We start from the raw sequence: 26557 nt of genomic DNA, 5'->3' as shown, positions 1-26557 counted from the left end.
GAAATTGCATACAATATTTCCTGAATTTTCTGCCAAATTTCTTCCTTGTTTTTAAATTTTTCAGGTCCGAGTTTGTCTTTTACTATTTTCCATAGGTTTCTGGTTATTGAGACGGCCATTCCATAACATGAATTTTGTCATATAAAAACCATTTTTTGGCAAGACCTGATGTGTGCTTTGGGTCATTATCTTGCTGGAAGAGCCATTTTAAGGGCATATTCCATTCTGCATGTGGCTTTATAACATTCTCCAAAATATTTACATACAAGTGCTTATCCATATTTTCTTTAATCCAATAAATTGGACCAACGCAATACCAAGAAAAGCATCCCCATATAATAATATTTCCGCAACCATTTAAACGTTTTTGGTTTTTGCCATTTTTTGGACGTCTAACCCATGTCTTATCATCACTACCAATTAAATTAATGGTCGTTTCGTCCGTCCACAACACATTTTGCCACTTCTTTATATTTTCTGGCCCACACCAATCCTTATGATTGCTCCTAGTTTTAAATGAAATATTGATAGTGATTCTATTGTAATGTCCGTCACTGTATATACTTTGGGGTTTTATTTAAATAGAATAGAATTCATTCACCGTTGAATTAACTCATTTTGAATTTAGGCCCTAATTTTGTAAATCACGCCACCAAAGTGATATTTATATGGAAAGCAAAAACAAAATTTAAAAAATTTGAAAAATTTGTTTTTGTTTTATATACAAAATTTTCAAATTATGAAAGGCAAACCAACGCTTGAATTTTGGTGCGTTTGTTCTGTTAACAATTTGTATATAAAACAAAAACAAATTTTTCAAATTTTTGAAATTTTGTTTTTGCTTTCCATATAAATATCACTTTGTGACGTGATTTACAAAATTAGGGCCTTAATTCATAACAGAATTCATTCAACCTTTGAATGATTAAATTTTTTAATTCAAATATTTTTATACCCTTCACCTTCGTGAGAAGGGTATATATAAGTTTGTCATTCCGTTTGTAATTTCTACATTTTTCATTTCCGACCCTATAAAGTATATATATTCTGGATCCTTATAGATAGCGGAGTCGATTAAGCCATGTCCGTCTGTCTGTCTGTCTGTCTTTCTGTCTGTCTGTCTGTCTGTCTGTCTGTCTGTCTGTCTGTCTGTCTGTCTGTCTGTCTGTCTGTCTGTCTGTCTGTCTGTCTGTCTGTCTGTCTGTCTGTCTGTCTGTCTGTCTGTCTGTCTGTCTGTCTGTCTGTCTGTCTGTCTGTCTGTCTGTCTGTCTGTCTGTCTGTCTGTCTGTCTGTCTGTCTGTCCGTCTGTCTGTCTGTTGAAATCAGTTTTCTGAAGACCCCAGATATCCTCGGGATCCAAATCTTCAATAATTCTGTCAGACATGCTTTCGAGAATTTTGCTATTTAAAATCAGCAAAATCGGTCCACAAATGGCTGAGATATGAGGAAAAAACCAAGACAACCTCGATTTTTGACCTATTTTTTTACCTATATCTGGATTACTAAGACATTAATATAGACAATATGGATATTTAATGATAGATATTTCAAAGACATTTGCAACGACGTATATAAGACCATAGAAAGTTGGACCTACAATGGGTCAAAATCGGGAAAAAAAATTTTGAACCAGATTTTTTTTAAAAAAAAAAAAAAAAATTTAAAAACAAAAAAAAAAATTAAAATTTAAAAAAAAAAATTTTTTAAATTTAAAAAAAAAAAATTTTAAATTTTAAAAAAAAAAAAATAAAATAACAATCGAAAAATTTTTTTTTTCCAAAAAATTCAAAAAACAACTGGAAAAAAAATTAAATTTTGTTTACCTAAAAATATTTAAAATTTTGAAGTATAATTTGGTGAAGGGTATATAAGATTCGGCACAGCCGAATATAGCACTCTTACTTGTTCATCATTCAATTTGTTTTGTTTTAATCATTTACAAAATGAATTGGAAAAAAATTGACTTAAGTTTTTTTGTAATAGATTTGAATTGAAGAACAATTTAATCATGCAATACATTTCAAGAAAATTTTAAAGATTTAATTAGGAATTAATTATATAAAGAATGCATTCTCAAAGGAATGATTTCCATGCTTCTGAAGTATAAAGGAATTAAGCCTATGAATTAATTCATTATGAACTCATTAACGGAATGGTTAAGAGATAAAATTTATTTTGATTTCGAAAATAGTATTAAAAAATTAAATTAATAAAGTTATCATCGGAATGGTTAAGAGATAAAATTTATTTTGAATTCGAAAATGTTATTTATAATTAATTTTTCGAACCTTTGATACAGAGTACTGTCGTCTGTAAATACATTAATGTGTAACAAATGACGCAAACAAAAATAATGAAATGTCGGATTGTTACAATTATAAAATTCTTTAGTTGTTTTATGCAAATTATTAAAAAAAAATATTAAAGTGACGTACTCTCTGAATTAGCTTTTTATTAAATATTTAATTGGAGGAAAAACAAAAAAAATGTTAAAATCAATATGTCATTTGTTTGTTTTGATTAGTTTACTATTTTGAAAATTATTATTGTCTAAATAAGTTGCTGTTCGACTAGACAGTTTGAATCATATCTATTGCAGGTGCTTGTTAATCCTATAGTTAATGAGTGACCACTGGAAAATTGTCTTTTTAGAAGAACTAGTTATATTGTTTTAGAATTATTATAATTTTTTATTGATTTTCTTATCAATATAGCATATTTTGTGCTCTTATTGCACGTCTATCGTTTCGTATTACAAAATTTGAAACCCTTTACATCTCTAAAATATAAATAAAATAAATTGCAAAAACTCAAATTGCATTAAGTAATTTTAGAAATAATTATTGTAATACAAATTAAAATGACCCAATAAACATTTCCTCAATTATCATATGTGATTTTGGATCCTTATTGATAGAGTATTCGATTTAGCTAATTATACATCAATATACCAAATATGGTTTCGAAAATATAGCTTTTAAATAATCAGTCAATAAATGTCCCAGATATAGTGGTGAGTTAGAACTGTTAGAAGCTTTGAATAAAGTTAAGTCCAAGTCTGTCGGCACTGATGGTTTATCAATTTGCTTTTTAAAAATGATTTTCCCATATATATCCCACGTGATTCTTCATTTTGTAAATTCAATTTTAACATTCTCAGTTTTCCCCTCTGCCTGGAAAGTAGCGCGTATAGTTCCCATACCTAAGGTCAAAGTTGTACATAGTCCAGATGATCTCAGACCCATTTCCATACTCCCCGCTTTATCTAAGGTTGTTGAAAATGTTATTAAGGCCCAGATGAATGACTTGGTTTCTACTAAAATAAGTGATTCACAATATGCCTATCGATATGGTCTCAATACTACTTCACTTCTACTTAGTCTTACTGATTCTATCAGGGAGAATGTCAATAGCGATAGGTTGAGTGTTTTGATTTCTATGGATTTATCAAAAGCCTTTAACTCTATTAATTTTAATAAATTGATTTTGAAGCTGAGGGATGCGTTTGGTTTTTCTAGGTCTGCCTGTCAGCTTATAATGCCGTATCTGGTTGGTAGGTCGCAATTTGTTGTAGTAAATGGTGTTTCTTCTAGTTTACTTCCTCTCCACACGGGTGTCCCACAGGGATCTAATTTAGGTCCTCTCCTTTTTGTGCTTTATGTGAATGATGTTGTTGACGTTATTCAAACCAGTAATTGTAAACCTTTTCTGTTTGCAGATGATGTTTTTCTTTTATTTAGAGGTAATAGAAGATTCATTGAAGTTCTTGAGAATGATATTAACTCTAATTTGGAGCATATTAGACTTTGGATGACTGCCAATTCATTAAAGGTTAACACAACTAAGACTAAAGCCATGATGTTTGGTCCTACTAACCGTTTCTTTTCTAATTTAGATGTGTTCTTAGGTGATGATTCTATACAATTTGTTGAACATCATAAATGTTTGGGTGTGGTTCTAGACTCTAAACTCTCATTCAAGAATCATATTGACACTGTGTCGGGTAGAATTTGGGGTTCTTTATGTAAGATTTATCGTACTAATCTATTTTTATCTAAGGATGTGAGAACGAAATTAGCACACGCGATTCTGATGCCACAGATTCTTTACTGTTTTGAAGTTGTATCCGGGACTATCGGTTTGTGTCTTACTAGATTGAAGCGCTTGGTTAATTCGATAGTTAGATTTGCTTTTAACATTCGACGTAGAGATCGTATTTCCGAGTCTGTGAAATGCTTTCTTGGTTGTTCTTTTAATGAATTTGTAAAGTTTCGTAATTTGCTAAAGTTTTATAAAATTATGAAAACTGGTAGACCTTCTGTTATATGCGATGCATTTATTTTTTCTCCTCGCAACAGGAATCCTCACTTTGTTCCCCCTAGGATATTTAAATCTTTTTTCAGTAGGTCTTTCGTTGTTAGGATCACAGGTTATTGGAATAGTCTGCCATTAGAGTTGCGTGTTTTCACGCACTCTAATAATGTTTTCAAAGTAAAACTTTTACAATATTTTTCAGACCCTTTGTGATCTCCTCAATTAATATTGTTCTTGTTTTCGTTATCCCTAACTGGACCGTATTTCATTTGTCTCTTTTTTTCTATTAAATCTTGACATACTTATCTATACTTTTTTTTATCACGGCTGGGGAGCCCATTTGAAAGTATTGTAACATGAAATTTATTGAATATTTAAACCTTGTTTTTATACTTAGGTTTATTGTATTACTATGTAATATTATTTTGGCCAAATTGGCTTTTTATTACTGAATAAAATAAAAATAAATAAATATAGAACTCTAACTTTCTTATTTTATGAAAGGTTCCCAGTCAAAGGCTCGAAATAATTCTTAATTTCATTTTCTAAATCAAAATAAATTTTATATCTTAACCATTTCGTTAATGAGAATTAGAATTTGGGTATGGATTTATGGAGGGAATGACTGATATTTTTTAATTCCCAATTAAGATTTCAGCGAATTAAGCTCAAATTTAATGAATTAATTTGCAGCTCTGTTCCCAGTAGTTATTTGTAATTGATTTTTAAATACTTATTGGTATATTTTACAATATATTGTGGAATACTGCAGCTATTTAAAACTAGACAAACGTATTCATAAATATTTATTAGTGTAAATATTACATTAGTTTAAGTGAAAAGGAAACGCAAAAAAAAACCATAAGGTAAACAAAACTTTTAGAATACAACAATTGAAAAGAAAATATTTGCAACGACTCCAATACAATAGTGATATAATAGCAGCAATAATATTTTATTAAAAATAAACAAATATTTAACAATTCGAGTAAAACAAAACTCAATAAATAAAAATAGAAACAATGCAAAAAGGCCCTCAATGTTGAAATGCGTTGAAATCGATAAGTGATTGGAATACACACATATTTAGTTAGAGAAACAGTGGTGCTGATATTAATAGCACATGTTTCAATATTTAAATGACAATGGCTATTAGTTGCTAAAAGAAGAGTGGTTATAGTTACGATAGTTATTATTGAAAACATATCTTTGTTCTATTTGAAGATGACTTAATCAAATTTGGGATATTTTTTATAAAAAAAAACATTTTGTTTGCTGAAATTCAAGTTTGAATACAAGTGTAATTCAAATCTTGAATACAATTTATATTGATGCTATTTTAGATCGTCAACTCAAATTACCCCCATTAACACGAATCTTTATAGAAAGCGGAGTCGATTAAGTCATGTCCATCTGTCTGTCTGTCTGTTGAAATCAATTTTCTGAAGACCCCAGATATCTCCGGGATCCAAATCTTCAATAATTCTGTCAGACATACTTTCGAGAAGTTTCCTTTTTAAAATCAGCAAAATAGGTCAACAAATGTGAAAAAAAACAGGACAACCTCGATTTTTGACTTATATCTAAATTACTAAGAGCCAGTTTTTGACTTCGTATTTAAATATGAATTATATTTAAGTTCTATTTAAATGCGAAAATGAGTTTCTCAGTGCTTTTTTAAATGATACTTAAATGGCCAACGTTGGTCATTTAAATTCTATTTAAGTTTCATAAACTACCATATGTTTTTGACAGCTGACTTTTGTTGTTTGGTTTTTTTTCACTCTATTGTAGTAAAAAAAAAAAACAAACAACAGCGTCTTGCAAAAACTACAATTCCGATGCGGGGCAATTGGAGCTTCTTTTGTGCATTTTCCTACCAATAATTTTATTGTTTAATAAACTTTTATTTCTTATTGGGCAAAATGTATCAATTTTTGTTTTGGTGGAACAGCTGTTTTAAGCAAAACTATCGATAAATTTTTGATATTTAGTAGTGCTACCATACTTTTATCTTATTTAAATAAGACAAATTATGTAGCACTGAAAAACTCAAACTGTATTTAAATACAACTTAATTTTAAGTTAAAATTAACTAAATACGTATTTAAATAACAAGTCAAAAACTGGGCATAAGTCATTAATATAGACAATATGGATATGAAAAATATTTCAAACCTTAGCAACGACGTATATAAGACCATAGTAAGTTGGACCTACAATGGGTCAAAATGGGAAAAAATATTTGTTAACCCGAATATTTTTTTCACCAAAAAAAAATTTAAAAAACAAAAATTTTTTTTAAATCAAAAAAAAATTTTTAAACCGAATTTTTTTTTCACCAAAAAAAAATTTAAAAAACAAAAAAAATTTTTTTAAAATTAAAAAAAAATTTTAAAATAATTCGAAAAAAATTTTTTTCCAAAAAATGAAAAAACAACTTTGGAAAAAAAAATTAATTTTGTTTACCTAAAAATATTTAAAATTTATATTTTGAAGTATAATTTGGTGAAGGGTATATGAGATTCGGCACAGCCTAATATAGCTCTCTTACTTGTTTTCAGATTTTCTTCAAAAAAAATTCAAAGTTGGATGGAAAATTCTCAGCGGCGGGATCTTATTGGAACCAGTAAGTAAAACACACCGCTTCCGAAACTGCAGAGTCTACAAATGTCAAGCAACCACCGCATTGCCAAGTAAAAATGACCTGTGTTTGCCTCGAGTGTCCTGTCTGATCTGCAACTTATTCGGATTATACGATTTGACTTATATTCCGGAAAAGGTGGTAAGACATATAAGGAATTGAAAGTTTATAGGCTCCCTCGATTTGAAAACTCTCGAAAATGATTGATGTTCATCTGTGAATGTTGATTAGACCTCACAACAAGCCTATATGATGGCCAATTCTGCCGAGACGGCCCTCCATACGATTGAGAGGACTCCAGAACACAGGAAATATACATTAGTGGCTTTCTTGGTTATAGAGGGAAGCTTTAATGATGACACCCCAGATTTGAATACATTTTTTTAAGTTTTTAGGTCTATATGTTATCTGTTATGTCGATTTTGCTGATTTCCATTGCCAAAATTTGTATGAATATATAGTAAATAATCATGTGGTAGGTTACTGTGGCATCAATATATAAAATAATAAACTTCTGGTAAAGGGTTGAAGTATGTTTAAATAAAAGTAAGTACATAAGCATCATATAGAAAATATATTTGCTATTTATTTGGCCAAAACTATTTAACATCATAGCTGTAACTTGTGAAGAAAATAAAAACTAGAAAAAGTTTTATATTAGTTTTTGTTTATTTTCCAAATTATTTATTAGTTAAATAAAATGTTTGTCTAATACATTACTAATATTTGCATTTAAATTAATGTACATTTTTGCATTTTTTTTAAACCAAGTAAATTATAAATTAAATCATTTTATAATATTTTAAATAAAGTATATTGAGGTTTTTTAAAAAAAATTAGTTTTTCACCAAAATTGGAAATAAATAAATTTATTTTTCCAAAAATTACTTGAATAAACAAATGCGATTAATATGCAACAAAATGAATCCACTAGCGATCGTTGGTTCCCTTCATTATCTTTCGTTCCAAAATTAATCGACCTACATGTACACTCAGGTCTCGCTTTATGCGGATCCAAATTTATGCGATTTTAATGATTTTGAAATTTTAGATGTTTTTTAAAGCTTTTTTTAAACCAAGTTTGCATCACTGGCACTACTTGGCATTAGCGAGCTGCGTTGGTCTGATGCAGGAGAACACATGGCCAGTGATGGTCTAACCCTGCTGTACTCTGGAAGAAGAGCAGACGAAGTTAGCGCAAGTGGTGTAGGGTTTTTACTCTCCAAGGAAACACGTCGAGCACTTGTATGTTGGAAACCATGCTCGGATCGGATAATAACTGCCACATTTAACACCAGAGCTAGAAGACGAACTTGCGTCCAGTGCTACGCTCCTACTGAAACATCGGAAAGATCAACTAGGCAACTTGAAAGGGTTTTAGCTACTGTTAATCGCGGGGATATACTAATGGTGATAGGCGATTTCAACGCGCAAGTTGGTGCTGAAAACTCCAGTATGGAGAGTACGATGGGCAAACATGGCTTAGGGAGAATGACGGAAAATGGGGAACTATTTACTGAAATATGTACTACAAATTCTCTCGTCATTGGTGGCACACTATTTCCTCACAAGGGGATTCACAAGGTTACTTGGATTTCACCTGACCATGTCACCGAAAACCAAATTGACCACATCACCATCAGCCAGAAATGGCGGGGGTCTCTTTTGGACGTACGCAATAAGAGAGGGGCCGACATTGCCAGTGATCACCACTTAGTAATTGCCACACACCGAATGAAGGTCGCTGCCTTAAGGAAGAACAAAACATTGTCAAGGGTCAAATTCGATATAGATAAACTGAAGGATACCGGCGTTGCTAAGAAGTACAGCGAAACAATGGAAACCGCAATGTCAAGCTATATCACTTCCACAGAATATAGCTGGGCGAAACTTGAACACTTGTTGGGCGACACTGCCGTTCAGAATATAAAAGAGAGGAGACGTAGGGAATGGATGTATGAGGAAATATGGATCGAGCTGTCAAGAAAAGCGCAAGACGCGATAAGAGAAGATGGACCAAGGATGCACAAAAGGCTGCGGAAACAAATCGAAGCAGAGATTTGGAGATATACGTAAGCTAACAAAGACTCCTGTACTCGGTGGAAAGCCCTTAAGTAATGATAATGAGGAGCTAACAACATTAAAGGATGAATAAATGCAGCTTTGGACAGATTTTTACAGGAACATGCTAGCGCAAACGCCCTACACATATGCTTAGGCACTGTGCGACTGCAAGTCACATGAGGTAAACCGAAATATCACCACGGAATGTCCCTCTATTCCCGAAATATGTGAAGCTATAAAAGAATTGAAGAACAACAAATCTCCAGGTGTGGACAATATCCCTCCCGAATTGCAGCTGGTCGATCCAATGATAAGCTCAAGACTACTGCTACCGCTCATGGATGGATTTTGGTCTTCCAATTATTTACCAGATTCACTCTTGGAAGGTGTGATCATAAAAATACCGAAAAAAGGAGACTTATCAGAACGTAGTAACTGGAGGGGTATCACTCTTTTAAATATGATGCTGAATGTTATTGCCCACATCATCAGGAAAAGGCTTTGTGATGCAATCTCTCCCGGTATGAGGAGAGAACAAGCCGGCTTCCGCCGCGGAAAATCCTGTGTTGACCATGTCAACAGTCTCAGGACAATAGTCGAGCAGTCCGTTGAATGGAGATCCCCATTATATCTCCTTTTTATAGATTTTGAAAAGGCGTTTGACACGCTCAACCATACAGCAATTTGGAACGCGTTAGCCTGTAAGGGAGTTCCACAACAGATGATATCTCTCAGAAAATCTATTTATGCTAATGCCACATGCAGAATATAGCATGAAAACTAATTATCTTTTAAGATAAACATCGGTAAAGGTAAATCGGCTACAACATCAAGAAATGGAATTGTGTGGGGTCTTCAAGATATACTTGAAGACCTTGACTATATACGATATTTGTCTCCTCACACATTTTCATGCTGGTATGGAACACAAGTTGGGCAACATTGTAGATCATGCCCTCACTGCTGGTCTAAAAATAAACATCGGTAAAACGAAAATAATGCGTATTTTTACTGAAAATAATACCCCTTTTCACACAACTTGAGGAGGTAGAATCCTTTTGCTACCTTGGAAGCATAATTGACAAGCAGGGCGGCTCTAGCGCAGATATCTCAGCACGGGTAAATAAGGCAAGGCAAGCATTTGGAATGTTGAGCAACGTGTGGAGATCGTCCAATATTTCTCAAGGAACGAAGCTCAAAATCTTTAACTCCAACGTGAAGTCAGTTCTACTATATGGGTGTGAAACATGGAATGCCGCCAGCTCTAATGTTCAATCAATGCAAGTTTTTACCAAAAACTGTCTTCGCAGACTTCTTAAAATATACTGGCCAAATACAATCTCCAACTCTCGTCTTTGGGAAATAACTCAACAAATTCCAATACAAACGGAAATAAGTAAACGAAAATGGAAGTGGATAGGTCACACACTTAGTAAAGATGATAACGATATTGCCAAGCAGGCAATTGAATGGAATCCCCAGGGAAGCAGACGTAGAGGACGACCTGCTCATACATGGAAGCGGCAGATTGAGGTGGAATTGTCGAGAGTTCGTAAAGGCTGGAGCGAAATTAAAACCATTGCATACGACAGATCAGAATGGAACGACCTAGTTACGGCTCTATGCTCCTTATAGGAACAATAGGAATTAATATACATGTATGTATATATACACCGTTTTAGAGTTACGCTAATATATGTTGAGCAACCTCCTCCATTTTCGAAATAACAGTATATCTCGAAAGCAAGAGTTAATATAATTAGGTTAACACGACGAGTGCCCCGCTTGACAAAAAAAAAGTGTCAAATTCGTTCACAATGTTATTATCCGTTTTTCAATAATATGAAAAAAAAAAATAGTTAAGTTTTTGCAAATATTTGGAATAAAAATATTAATAATACACAGCTATGTTTATAATGCATATCACCCCATCTAATTTTAAAGTCAAATAGTAAACGTAATATTGTCTCGCATATCTAGTTTTACATAATTTAGTTTAATATCTCAAACAAACTCCAATTAACTTTAATTTTATCTAATCTTTGTTGGCAAGTGGATTTTATTATAAACAGTTAAATGTATGTGATTTAATTTTATTTTTTTATCTAATAGATATTATGATACTAAATGAATTGTAACATGCGTCATTAACGGACTGCTATACTTTTGAATATAACTATCTGGTGCTAAAAATATTTCCAGATTGGCAAACTGGTAACCTAAACAATAGTAATGAGTCATGGAAATTCTATGAAGAAATTGTGAACATTAAAAGTACAACAAAAATCTTATCTAATATTTAAGTGGCAAGAAAAAAAAAGTGCTAATTAAACGTTGGTTCATACGTATTGAATGTTTATTTCATATTTTTTAAGCGTTTTGTTAAATTGTTAGTATTACGTGGCTTTTGTTGATGAAAAGCTAAATGTTGTTTACCACAAACAAATATTGATAATGTATAGAGCCTAAATCAACTTATTGAAAAGTTAAATTTTGTTTGGCGGCAAAACTGCTTTCAAAAAGTCCACTTTAAAATGGAAATATTTTTATCAATTTTACTGACCTACCTTATCATATCTAAAACTACTTCAATAAAAAAAATACTTTCTTTTAAGTTTGATAATTCAAACCAAACAACAAGAGTTTAAACTGAGCAAGTACTTTCACTACAATTTCAAGTTCAGCAAAAAAATATTTATACAAAAGTATGATGATGATTAAAAGAAGTGGTGGTTTAATTTTAAGTTGTTAGTTATCAATTTAAATTTAGTAGATATGATTAAAAAGAACTTGCAGGTGTTAAGTGATAATAAATCTATTGATGTATAGGTTGTTATAAAATTGTGCTGTATTAGAGTGTTATTTAATAATAATCATATTAAAAATCATGTAGTTAGTTGATAAATAATTCAATAGTTTTATATAAGGGACAAAACGTTGTGGAAGTAGCAATGCGTTATAAATAATTTAGAGCCAAATAAGCTAGCTCATACAAGATGGAGGCACGAAACCACCTGTATAATCACCAGAATGATATGGCCAAGGTTGAAACAATTGCGAATACGTTTATTAAAATATTGTTCCTGCTCTTAAATTTAGGCCTGACAATAAGTAATTAAATCTTATAACTAAACAATTATTGCTCTCTCAGTAAAGAATCATATTTGGAAAATTATTCTCAAATTATATGAGTGGTAAATCAGCTCTACGCAGCCTTGATTTATAGACTTCCTAACAAGTGCAGCGTCTTCCAGACAGAGACCTTCGCGACCTGGAAAGCCACAGAGTTGATAAAAGCACACGTAAATAGAGGGTCTGTAGTGACTATATATGAGGACAGTCAGGCGGCACTTAACGCCCTGAAATGTCATTTAATTCACTCCAGCCTAGTGGAGGACTGTAGGAGAGCTCTCGAGAAGTTATTGGTACACTACTCAGTAAGATTATGTTGGGTACCGGGGCACTGTGATATACAGGGAAATGAGGTAGCAGATGAACTGGCTAGACATGGTTCTGATCTAGATCATGATACTAGGGAACGGGGGCCAAACTGAATGCAAACACAACCAGAACAGTGATAGATTTGGATAGGTATAATCTCAGGATTCTAGTAGGATTGACAACCGCTCATTGCTCAATCGGAGCCTTCAAGGGTTAAATGGGATAATGCTGCACAGGACTTCTGTAGGTCGTGTGGGGATGTAGAAGAGCTAGAGACAGTTGGATAGGTATAATCTCAGGATTCTAGTAGAAGTGATAACGGGTCATTTATCAATCGGAGCCTTCAGGGGTAAATGGGATAATGCTACACAGGACTTCTGTAGGGCGTGTGGGGATATAGAGGAGCTAGAGACAGTTGGATAGGTATAATCTCAGGATTCTAGTAGGAGTGATAACGGGTCATTGTTCAATCGGAGCCTTCAGGGATAAATGGGATAATGCCACACAGGACTTCCGTAGGGCATGTGGCAATGTAGAGGAGCTTGAGACAGTAGAGCACATCATGTGCAACTGCCCTAGGTTACAGGGTCACAGACTTAAATGGCTAAGAAATAGATTTCTGGACGAACTTGATAATGTTGCTGGCTGTAAACTGAGCAACATACTAGATTTCATTAAGGGAATAGGGTGGCTATTTAAAGGACGTTCTACAGCGATTCCAAATCCGTAACAAAATCTTTCTTTCTTTCCTTCATTCTTTTTCTATTTACATGGCGGTTTTGGACTCTTCTTTTATTCTAGATTATTAATCACAGTTTATATCGACAATGGACGTCGAGGTCTCCGAGTGGAAGTGCACATAGTGTACAACCCTTCCAAACTAAGTAGCCTTGCAAACGGGTTCGGATGATGATCTAATTTTGACATATAAGCTTCACCAAAGGCACATCTAAGTCTCTGTGGATGTTCTCATATCTTATGTACCATGGAGCTCCCGTTCTAAGAATTTTGATTGCGCTTTCTGCAGGGGATCTTCCTGTTCTCCATAATTGGATTCCGTATGTCCAAATTGGTTTTAAGACTGTCTTATACAGGATGACTTTACGGTTAATGTATAATTTCGATTAATGGTGGATTATAAGCTTTTAGTTCCATATGGAGCAGCTTGGCTTCTATGTGCCGACGCCAAGTAAGGCGTCTATATAAATGAATACCAAGGTATATATCGTAATCAGACTGTGGGATGTTAACACTTTTTAGTGTCACAGGTGGAAAACATCCTCTCCTAAGTGAAAACGTTATGTGCATACTTTTGATTTCATTTATTTGTATTCTCCAATTTTTGACCACGTCTCCATGTGCCTGAGATAATTATCTAGGTTTCTAGATGCTACATTTAAGTCCACATGAGAACTAAGAATTTCAGTGTTATCTGCAAAGGTGGAAATGGTTAATTCTTCGGACTCGTGCAAATCAGAGGTGTATAATAGGTACAGGGTTGGTCCTAGAACACTTCCCTGAGGTACATCAGCATTGATCGCATAGTCGCTTGTCACACAATTGCTGCATATTATCCCAAACAAGCGATCCGATAGGTAAGACTCTAGTCTTTTGTGTGTACTAGAAGGCAGTAGGCATTTAATATTGTGCAAAAGCCTGGGCAACATCCAGAAATATTACAGAACAGTACTTTTTTAATTCAAACGATTTTCGTATCTCTCCTGTTAGGCGGTTAACTTGCTCAATTGTTCTGTGATGCTCTGGGAATCCGAATTGATGATCTGGGATAATGATTTGACCATTTTAAATAAATCTAATATTTTCATTTAAAGTATTTTTGATCTAGTTACAACGTCTTGTGTTTTATTGAAACCTAACCTATCTTATCAGTATTCGCCTAATTATAAAATCAGGAAACTTGTTTTTAAAATGTTTAAAGTAATAACAATCATTTAAAAAATAAGTAAACAAGTTACTAAACACTATAAATTAAAAAATAGCTTACTTACATGATACTGAAATATGGTATTTAGTATATTTGTATCTCCAGTAAAATTCTGTATACTTTGACCCCACAAATTGGCCGGCGATAGAAGTAAACAATCGTATTCAGGGAATATTTGCTCATTTTGTGAGCGTTTAACATTGTCCACGCGCAAACAGATTTTATCCAAAGTGCGTTGACTACAACAGAAAAACAGAATAAAATTAAATAACAATACAATACAATCATTACTATTATTGTGGCTTCACATAAATATACATAAGTCGCTAACAACAGATAAAGCTAAATTCACATACACTCTTATTCATTCAAATTAAAAGAAATTTAAAATGACTTAATAACAATAACTGCTAATAGAATAGTTTAACAAATATTAACAAATAATTCTACTGAATATACTATAAATTTACAAAGAAAGATTATACATACTTTTCAGTTGTCTCGTGATTGCGTACAATTTCCAATAAACGAAACACTTCATATAGGGGCGCACGAAATGCATCCATCAATTGCATTTGGTCTGTCCACGGTAATACACTGGAACGCAATGTTATTTGTTGTACATACAAGATGGGTGAGTTTTGTGCCCAGGGTAAATGCGGTTCATACGAGACGTTATTGACATTAAATATATTTTTGACCAGCGAAAAATTTGAACGTTCTCCTTCACCAAACAAAGAGTTCTTGCCATCGAATGGTAGAACAATTTTGGTGGGTATTGTTCCCGGTAGTGGTATGTTGATAAGGGGATAACTGAAATTGGAAATGTGGATATGCGATTAATATTTAAATTATTTAATTGAAATATTAAATTTATTGACGTTTTCCTAAGTAAAATCTTGAAACTATTATTATATCTTCTAAATTATAGCAAAACTTGTCTATGCTATATTGTGTCTTTGCTTCGTATGTGTCTTAGCTAAATGTCTTTAGTCACACGTAAGAACAAATCTATTTGTCGAGAAAGACGATAAAGAATATTTCCATACATTTTTTATTTACAAAATCATTTTGTTTCTACTCCGAAACGAATATACGGTCCTACTCAGAAAACATTTCTACAATTTTCTTTATTGGAACAACATCATCCAGAATTGCAGCTCCGCATCCTATTGTCTTTCTCGAATTTGGATAAGATTATGTGGTTGTCAAATGATTCCTTTGAAGAAACTGTTGCCACTCAGAGACTGGTCTTACTCTCTGACTTGCAGCATGATGTGACTGTGATATCTGCTCACAATCAGATAGTAGAGCCATGTCCTTCTATCGCTATGGTTGTTGTTGTAGCAGCATGAACAGTTTTACATTAATCAATCTGGATGTTCTGGTGGTTCTGCATGTTGTTCAAGTCCAAGAAATTGAGCTACTTCAACAGGATGAGTCCATAAATCCATTGGACTGGCTGAAGGGTGTCATGAGGACCCTGACCACATGCTGGGCATAAGTTAAGGACGGCACGGTCTATGCGGGACCAAAAGGTATTAAGCATGTTGCTCCATCCTGATCTAAGTTGTGCCAGAACGAATCTTGTTCCACGCTGCAGAATTTTCTCGGCGTCTGCTATCGGTGGTGGGAGACCTCCAAGTATGACATTCATACGGTATCGAGCTACCGCGGAATTAATGTCGTCTCTGTGAATGTCGTTCAAAGCTGTCATATACGAGCGTATGTTCTCCTCGTATTTCCGAAGGTCCTGTCTGACATGCCTCGGGGGAGACTCCGACTGTCCGATGCGTCAACATGACGTTGTGTTCCTTAACCTTCCTCGTGAAGGTGGTTTTCGGAGGTTATTTGAAGGCAGCCTGTGACGGTCCTTAAGGCTACGTTTTGACAGCTTTGAATATTTCTCCACTGGGCATCACTCAACGAAGGCGACCACACTGGAGCAGCATAGTTGACCACTGACCGACTAATCGTCTTGTAGGTAGCAAGCAAGGTTTCTTTGTCCATACCCCAAGTACTGCCGTCTAGTGCTTTGAGGACCTTGTTCCTATTTCGCAGATTATGCGTGATTGCAGTGGCGTGTGTTGAGGAGGTAAAGAGGCTATCAAAAGTGACACCCAAGATTTTCGGGTGGTTCACTGTCGGAATTTGTACGCCGTCGACCATGATGCCTAAGTTCAGTTTTACCTCCTTCGTCCAGGTGGTGAAGAGTGTTGGCGATGACTTCGTTGGTGATAACTGCAGGTTACGTGCAGTGAAGAAATTGTGGATTTCATTGAGATAACCATTTACCATACCGCAATGCTCATCAACGTTGTGACCTGTTGCCAATATAGTGCAGTCGTCCGCATACGAGATTATCTCTACGCCGTGTGGGGTCACTGGGAGTTTAGAGAGGTAGAAGTTAAACAGGAGTGGCGTCAGACCCCGCCCTGAGGAACTCCTTGTTTAACTCTACGGGGTCCTGAGCATTTATCTCTAAACTGCACGAACGGCTATCGCTATGGTGGGAGATATCAGTTACTTGACATCTCTGGAAGCATGTGAACTTGACACAAAAAATGTCAGAATCCGGAGATCCTGCTATTCCGGAGATCCACCTATTAACATCGACCCCCATCCTGCTCAACAGAGTGGGGGCGATATTCACTGTCACAATATAAAAACTTCTGGAGATGATCAGCGTTCTACATTGCAGAACTGTATTGGGCACTCAAAAAAAGGACCTTCCTACAATGGAGTCTAGTAACCTTGCAGGATTATTAGAAAAACAATGGAAGATATATCAGATTCACATTGGATCAGAAGTCTCTTGCCAACATAAGAAATTGGGGGTGTTGTCAATTTCGACCTTCGACTGTAAAGTTTCAGTTTTATCCTTGGAAAGTAATAAGATAATTTCATTTCGAAAACTGGAATAATACTGCATTATACTTTGTAACAAAATTTTTTATTAAAATAAAATTAATTTACACTATTAATTTTGATTATTCCTATGTTCTTTTCTACATATTTTCCATTTTTTGAGCTTTTTTGCTTTCTTATCTTAAATTTGTTTGTGCGAAAGTGATTAAATCCGATTAAGGACCGACAAACTCAATGAGAACCAAACACAGCCCAGAGGCATGAATATACATAACCCGTTCATTTAAATTTAAAAACCAATACCTTATAATTTAATGCATTTTTTTTTTGTTTTCTCTGGTTAGAAAAATTGCGATATCAGCTGGTTGGTAATTAAGGAAAAGCGTGCAAAATGATTAAGTTATTTAAAGAAATTCAACATAAATTCGGGAGTCGGCAAGTTGTGGTCTATAGTTTAAACTCTCTCCAACCCGGAGGAGAAAGACGTTAGAGTCATGATTAAGATTGGGGATACCATCATATCCAACCCTACACGGCGTTCGGGTTTATTTTTTTAGCTTTTTATTAAGCACCCTGAATATGACAAGGCAAAACGAATTATTGTTCACAAAATTTTCAGTTTTCTATTGGGTGTATGACTTAAACATGTGGGATTTTTAGCTTTTATTTTGAAAAATTTGTACAAAATAAAGTTATTCACAGTATTGGCCATTGCTAGCTATGACCTTTTCCCATCTTTTTGGCAACATATGAATTCCGAGCCAAAAGAACTGCTCATCTTTTCAGGCCAAGAACGAATAAAGCCAATATCAAATACTCTGTTCCAAAGTGAAACGTATTTCAGAGAGCATTCTCTTACGATGGAAACAAATAGTAGTCGGACGGGGCACGGTCTGAACTATAAAGCAGTTGAGGCAAACTTCTCAACTACTTCATTCTAAATACTTTTTAACAGGTATTGCAACATGTGGCCGAGCGTTGTCATAATGGAATATTACGGTTTCATGTCTGACCGCATATTCTAGGCATTTTTCGACCAATGCTCGAATCAATTGCGTTCGATACTGGTTCTCTGTAATGGTCTGGCCAGATTTCAGCAGCTCATAATATATAGGACCATTTTGCTCCCACCAAATGCTTAGCATTACCTTAGCGCCATGAATATTTGACATTGGTGTCGTTTCGGCTGGTTGGCTGGGCTTCACATACAATCTCTTACGCTTCGGATTATAGTAATGGATCCATTTTTCATCACAAGTAATGATTCAGTGCAGAAATGATTTCCTTTTATAGCATTCAAGCATCATTTCGTCTTTATTTCGTCTCGGCTTCAATTCGTATGGTACACAATTTCCCTGCTTTAGGAGGAATCCTGCTGCTCGCAAACGTTTTAAATTTACTGGTTGAGTAGCTCCCAATGATTTAGCAAGCTCTTGTTGAGTTTTACAACAATCTTCATGGAGTTATTCCTCCAATTCCTGGCCTTCAAACTTGTTTGAGGCTCACCACAGTTTTTTTTTTTTTTTTATTTTATTTTTAATACTTTTGTACCTACCTTGTAACGATCTTGTAGCGATGCGAGGGCTTAAGTACACTCTGTGATCTAACTCTCCTTTGTGTATGTGCAGGTTCTAGATGAATAGATGGTTCTGCACTCTGAGGATGAGCACGATATCATTGCGATATCTGCTCAGAGAAGAAGGCTGTCCACATGGCGCTAAAGTCGCCAATCTTGTTCGGCAGGTCGCCGTGGAGGAGTTGGCTAATGCCCCTCCATGTGTTATTGAGAATACCAGACAAACGAAAGAGGATAGGCCCACAAATGGCATCAGAAAATCTCTGGCCTTTCTATGATGGGTCATTTACCGCAAAGCAGAAGTACCTTCTCAAGAAGAACAGGCAGGACGTCGTCAGATTCGAAAGAATCTACGGCGCCGTGAGTGTACTCTTGGAAGAGTCATCTTCTGAGGACCAGCAGGTTGGTGCTGCTATCGAAATGGCTAATACCCGTAAGGGTATAGGGTCGGCAGCTCCAACCACTAGCAATTCGGAGAAAACTAAGGAGGCTGACTCCTCTACCACCGAACACCTCAGGGCATTGGTTAGAGCTGTGGATGGTAGTAGGAAATCACCTACAAAGGTGTCAGGTGTGAAGGGAGCAAGGAACCTTCCGGGTGTTTCCGATCATATGGTCGCGATCCTAAACTTCGGTACCTCACCCCCAATAGAGTTCCCCAGTAGGGATTATTGGGTTGGATCCGATCAACTGTTCGATGGGCGTGCAGTTTTCACTGACGGAACCAAGATGGACTCTGGTACAGGGGCTGGGGGTTATCTGGTCGACAAGGATATCAAACAGTCAGGCGGCACTTAGTTGTCTGAAATGTCATTTAATACATTTTAGTTTAGTGGAAGACTGTAGGAGAGCTCTCGAGGAGTTATTGGTACACTACTCAATAAGATTGCTTTTGGGTACCGGCGCACTGTGATATACTGGGGAAAATGTTGACGCCCTGTGTTGTTATAAAATTACTTCCCTTTGTTTATTATATGGAAATGAATAAAAAAAAACTTAACACCTATTATTTTAATTAATTTAATTTAATTACTTAGAAAAATATTCCAAAATATAAGCAATTAAATAGAATACTTGATTATTAGAATTAAATTAAAAACAATGTTTCTTACTAAACATTTATGAATGAGTAAGAAATTGTGTCTGGCTTTAAGAGCAAATTAATTATTAACCTTTAAGTTAATAGAAATGATTTGCAAAAAAATTTATATTTTTCCGCCAAGTTAGAGTGAGAGAAAAAAGCAAATTTTTGTAAATATTTAAATTATTAAAATTTAATAACAAAAAATAAAAATCTATCTATTGTTTTGGGATTTTTTTGTTAATCAAACATTTGGCACGCTTCAGTTTTAAAAGACAAAATAATTTGTGTGGAAATTTTAATCTAACCTTTTGAGCTTTAGATTAAAGAAGCACAGCTTAGTCACATAATCACAAAATATATGTATGAAAACAATTCTAAATTTAAAGAATATTTAATAAAAACAAATTTAAAGCTTGCTACTTGAATTAATTGTATTTATTTAAACTATTGTGGGAAGAAAGAAATATTGAATCAGCGGCATTTACAATGAAAAAACTGTAAGTTCACTCACTACCGTTAAATTAAATTTCCATAAGGAAAAGTTCGAATGTCGTTAGTTGGCATAAAATATTTCATTTCAAATCTGGAATTTTAAGGGAGATTATATAGTTAGTTATTAAATTCTTTTCTCGCAGTAAATTAGAAACAATTTGAATTTATTTAACATATTTTTTTTCATTTTCACTTCATACTTTATAAAAATGCAAAATTCTTATCAATGCTTTTGAAAAAGATTATATTGCAATGACGTATAGCATTTGAGTTTACAAATCAATATTGTTGTTATACAATGTTTTATTTTTCCAGCAAAGGTAGACAATTTTCAAAACTTGATTCTAATTGTACATGTTTAAAAGTACATATTTAATAGTTTAACGACCACAATTGATTTGTATAATCCATAGCTGTTAATGTGTTTAAATATAAAATTGTTTTTACTAGATAGACACATTTTTTTTGTTTTCTGTGCTAATTCTAAAAATCCATAAATGATAATGTATCGATATTTTTATGAATTTTTATTTATTTATTTGCATTCATTTAATTTTCTTTTCCTCAGATAAGTACATAGTATGTTCAAATATAGAAAGATTCATATTTATAAATTTGTATAAAAAAACTTTTAGCGCGTGCATAAAGATCAGCATTATGATTAGAGAGAGGTATGCAAAATAAGTTAGAAAAACAAAATATAGAATTTCTTTTTTTAATCTTATCATTTCTTTTAAATTCTAATTAAAATCACAAAAAAAAAAACAAGTGTCTACATTTGGTTTTATACAAAAATGTTGTTGTCATACACAATAACGATGAATTGTTGCTGTTGTTGTTGACTTAATTGACATAAATTAATTGAATTTCTTAAGTAACAACAATGACCCTGCCTGAATGTGAAAAAAACGTGAATGCAACTTAATAAATAGAAATAAATGAATGAATGTATGAATGAATAAACCAAAGAAAGGCAATAATATAATAAAGATGATATTAAAGAGAACTAAACTTAAATAAAGGGCGTTGTAGCAATGGTTGTAGATATTTGTACTCCATGTGTTAATATAATTTCCAATTTTAAAATATCCATATTAACTAGGTTAGGTTTCATGCTCAGCCACTCGTCAAGCAGCTCACTTAGATTCATTCAAAACTGATCCCAAAAGCTAAACAGCAGGGTCTTTATAATAGTTCAATTGTCTCCGAGGTGAACAAACCAGATTCTCTGTTGAAGGAATCTTAGATTCATCCTTGATAGCTCATCCACACACGATAGAAATGGGATTCCGAGGATAAGTTACCTTAAGTATGTCAGAGCCGGGCATTGGCAGAATAGATGAGACACTGTCTCCCAATCTTCTTCATTATGACAGCTTCTATAGTAGTCATCAGGCGCGGATACACGGGGCGGGGGAAAAGGAAATTTCCCCCCATTATTAAACAGTTTGTTGTTTTTTCATATAAAATAATTTGTTGCAATTAGTTTGTGTCTAACCTAATTGTGTGTTATATATCGCTACCTTAATATAGAATCGTCCTAACTAGTTTTTTTCACAAAATTTAGTTTTTTGCATACTTCGATAGATAATCCCGTAATACACCATTAATAAAATAAAATTAAATTCACAACATTAAATTGGCTGAAGACCTTCATAAAAGTCTGTGTTAAAAAAAAATTGCAACTACAGAACTTTAAGGACCTGGCTCACTAAATGCGAACGAACATTTTCTTTCTTATTTTATATTGAAAACAATAAAAAAATTCAAATTTAGTTGTTGTTTTCAATATAAAATAAGAAAGAAAATGTTCGTTCGCATTTTTTGAGCCAGGCCATAAGTTTCTAAAGTAATTAAAATGTTAGTTAGGGCCTCTCTATATTAAGGTAGTAGTCTTCGAATAGTGGATCCAATATTCCGTTTTTTTTTTTGTTTGAATTCGTAATATCGAGCCCTTTGCGCTAAATTATCGTAAGCGACATTTTCTAAATTTTTTTTTATTGCAAAAATTAAAATTTTATGGACCGACTGATGTTTTAGCGTTCTCAGAATATCAAAACTGTTAATAACTTAAAAATTATAGCGGGTAAGATTTTATCGTAAGACAATGTTTATATTTTAGAGAAAACGAATTTTATAGTAAGCGACACACTGTGGTATCGAAAAAAAGAGGGAAATAAATCTGAAACTTCCAGAAGTTTAGATTGGTGCGCAAAGAAGAAGTGTTGTCGAGTATAAGTTTTGAACGTGGACCTCATGTGCCCACAAGGGACGCGAGCAAGGGTCCTCAAAGTAGGACACCTCGGGCATGTTATATTTTTAAAACGATACAATTTATTCGTTTGTGTTCCAATTTCCAAAAAATTACACACATACAATCTTCTCATCGAGCACTATAAAAAATAGCTGTCAAATATCTCTTATAGCTCAGGAGGTATTCGCATTTGAAAATAAAATTTTCAAAATTTTTAACCACCGCACTCCAGTTTTTTGATAACAGCGGGTCCAAATTTCTCCAATTTTCGTTTGTTAGAGTAACAACACATTTATGTGTCAAATAGAAAAAGAATTGTTTAAAAATAATGATTAATTCCAAAGTTATAAACATTCGAATTTAAAAAATTTAAAAAAAAAACGATTTTTCGATTTCTAAGAGAATGTATAAGGAATATATACTTTCTGAAAAATAAGTTTTCATAAAATATTTTAAATGAAAAAAAATTAAAAAATTATTGTTACCGAGGGGACCAGGTCCATTCAAAAACCACCTATTTTTTATGTAAAATTAAATTTTAGGGCAAAAAATCTAGAATCGCATATTCGATATCAAAATATAGTAACCAATTTTAGGTGGCCTAATATGTTTCTAATTATTTTGTAAAGGGTTTCGATAACCCCGACCCTGGTATGGATATTATTGCCAAAAAACTAAAAATTCCCATTTTTGGATTTTTTCAACACTTTTTTGGGAATTGCGGGATTGCTGATAATAAATTTCAAAATTCATTTTTAGTTTTCAATTTTAATTAGAAAAATCTACATTTCTGTGAAATTTCATTAAAAACTATTCATAAATAAAAATTTAATTTCAATTCCAAAAATTTGTGTCTATGCAAAAATGCAATAAAAAACATTTTTTGTCATATTTTTCTATAAAGTATTCCATGAATTTTTAATTGTAAAAAGTTATCACTATTTTTGAAAAATAGACAAATAGCCTGATCGAAATTATATTATAACGCATCATAACATTATTAATTCTATGTATAAATTTCAAAATAATAAAAAACCCTTCTCCTGTAAAATTTGTGTTTTGTCGCTTACGATAATTTGGAGCTAAGGGCTCGATATAAATACAAAGTGTTTATAATAAAAACACTTGTTTGTTGAAAGTTTTAGAAAATACAAGTAAATTTTTATTTATTTATTTAATTTCAATATAGTGAAAGTATGTGCATTATAGTGAAAGTATGTGCATTTTTGTGTTAAAAAATTTGGTGCATTTGTACGCGTCCATGTAAAACTTTTAAAAAATTTAATTATCCTCTTAAAAACATTTAATTTTCACTATTAAAATTATTGAACAAAAGTTAAGGATAAATCAGCCCAACCAAGTATAATTTTTAAAATAAATTTTTTACAAAAATTAAAGTCGTTTACACCAATAAAAAAAGTAGTAGTTTTCTCAAATTTCTTTAGTTTTTCCATGCAAATAAAAAAAACCTTATTTCAACCAGTTTTCATAAAAACCAAATAAAAACAAGTAAGAGAGCTATATTAGGCTATGCCGAATCTTGTATACCCTTCACCAAATTATACTTCAAAATAAAAATTTTTGGGTAAAAAAAAATTATTTTTTTTGCAGTTTTTTCATTTTTTGGAGATACAAATTTTTCGAATTGTTTTTATAATTTTTTTTTTTTTAATTTTTTAAACTTAAAATATTTTTTTTTTAAATTTAAAATTTTTTTTTTTGTTTTTTAAATTTTTTTTTAATATTTAGCGAAAAAATCGTCATTGTAAAGGTCTTTGAAATATCTATCATTAGATATCCCATATTGTCTATATTAATGAATTATTAATCCAGATATAGGTCAAAAATAGGCCAAAAATCGAGGTTGTCCTGGTTTTTTCCTCATATTTCAGCTTTTTGTGGACCGATTTTGCTGATTTTAAATAGCAAACTTCTCGAAAGCATGTGTCTGACAGAATTATTGAAGATTTGGAAACAGAAGATATCTGGGGTCTTCAGAAAATTGATTTCAACAGACTCCGCTATCTATAAGGATCCAGAATATATACTTTATAGGGTCGGAAATGAAAAATGTAGAAATTACAAATGGAATGACAAACTTATATACCCTTCATACGAAGATGAAGAGTATAATAAGAGCTTATATTGTAAAACCCAGCACCAAGAAACAATATATTAAAAAAAGTATTTTATTTTGTTTTCTGGCTTTGGTTTCATTTTTTATTTGAATTGAAAATTTTTTAATGTTTTGTTTTTCCATATAAACTTTACTTTTTATTTAAATATTGTGTAAGTTATTACACATAGTACAAAATGTAAATATATAAATTTAAAAATATATAGAAAATATTTAACATTTACAGTAGATAATAATAAGATCGACAATTTTATGTAGAATATAAGTTTTATTTCATAATTTTAAAAGATTCCGTCGGTTTTCGAGATTTTTTTAAACTTGTATGTTTTCAGAAAAGTCTTGTTTTTTAACAGATTTACTTCAAGAACTTGGATAAAAGTTTTTAAAATATTCAATATTTTTCCAATTTGAATACAAAATATTTATAAAAAGTTGTCTAGTTTCTGTACTTACTCATTTTAGCTAAACTCCTGTCTCTTTAAGTAAAACTGCTAAAAAATACATCGATTTTAGTGAATATTTAAAAGTGCAAATATCTCGAAAACTAACTGTACTACTTTAAAATGTTTGTCATATTTGTTATCAGCGTGACCTCTTCAACTTTTTTTATTTTTTGAAATATTTATTTTTTAAATAAATAATATAGTTTTGAATGAAATACATGTAAACATAAAATATTTGAATGTATTTATTAAAAAATATGAAATAAAATCAAATACAAATTTAATTTCAATAACATTAGTTTAATTATCTTGAAGGATTAAACATTTTTTCTAAAAAAAAATTAAAAATGTCCCCTTTCCCCCAAATTCTTTGGCTGGATCCGCGCCTGGTAGTCATTGTACCGTAGACCCAGACTTCTAGCATGTGTCCCAATTAAACAGGAAACAATTAGCCTTATGTGCTCACGGCGGAATTCCATAAGTAGTCCTGCGAAAAAAAATTATTTTTCACCAGGACAATGCAAGGGCGCACACAGATGCAGTTTTCATAACAAAACTCCATGAATTAGGCTAGGAATTATTCCTACATCCGCCCTATTCTACAGGATTAGTCTCAAATGACTATTTCATGTTTCCTGAAGAAATGGCTCAGCCGAAAGCGATTTGACCCCAACGATGAAATTGCATAACAAACAAATACCAATTTTGATGATCTCGATGAACTTTTAGATAAAGCTGGTCTAATTTTGAGTCAGTATTTTGCGATCTACTATTTTCCATAGGTTTTCTATGGTTAAGGCCACTTTAAAAAAACGTAGCTGATTAGATTGTAACTTAAATCGTGCTGGAATCTATAAAATAGTAACAAAAATATTTGCTCCTCAAAACTTGCATGGAAGGAGAGAAAAATGTCAATAAAAAAATCTAACAAAATTGCTCTCTCCTCATGAATTAGGTTTATGACAACAGACTTAGTTGGTTTGATTTCAATTACCTATCTAGTTGTCATCTATGATTGATAACTTCCCTGGTAGTTATTTTTGGGAATTTCTTAAACTCTCTTGCTATAAAATGATCTTGTAGCTTTACGAGAAACTGAATATTTACAATACGTATCTATTTAGCGAATTTTTGTTTTAAATTCCTGATTTATTAATTGAATAATTATCGCAGATGAGCTTCTCCTTCAATTTAGCATTAAAATCTTTTATTATTCAGATTTATAATTTTCTCAAATCAGAGTCAAAATTTTTTTAACCAAATAGGTATCTGAAAAACTTATTGTGCGAAAAATA

The 26557-nt window shown here is 32.8% G+C and overlaps 2 protein-coding genes across 2 annotated transcripts in view; both read right to left on the bottom strand.

Annotated features, from left to right (window-relative positions):
* Hacl (2-hydroxyacyl-CoA lyase) overlaps nucleotides 1-26557 on the bottom strand; it is an 89483-nt gene that overhangs the window by 17693 nt on the left and 45233 nt on the right. The gene's annotated exons all lie outside the window — the stretch shown is intronic.
* The window catches only part of SCAP (SREBP cleavage activating protein), a 38272-nt gene that overhangs the window by 9641 nt on the left and 2074 nt on the right, over nucleotides 1-26557 (bottom strand). Inside the window, exons 2-3 of the mRNA XM_065511710.1 lie at nucleotides 14898-15221; nucleotides 14473-14647 (exon numbers count right to left, since the gene is read on the bottom strand). Coding sequence (XP_065367782.1) covers nucleotides 14473-14647; nucleotides 14898-15221 — 499 coding nt within the window. The remainder of the gene's footprint in view (nucleotides 1-14472; nucleotides 14648-14897; nucleotides 15222-26557) is intronic.

The sequence above is a fragment of the Calliphora vicina genome, chromosome 5 (genome assembly GCF_958450345.1).
Source record: "Calliphora vicina chromosome 5, idCalVici1.1, whole genome shotgun sequence".
Classification (NCBI taxonomy): domain Eukaryota; kingdom Metazoa; phylum Arthropoda; class Insecta; order Diptera; family Calliphoridae; genus Calliphora; species Calliphora vicina.
The sequence above is the reverse complement of the archived record's forward strand: the minus strand, read 5'-3'. Positions and strand labels throughout refer to the sequence as shown.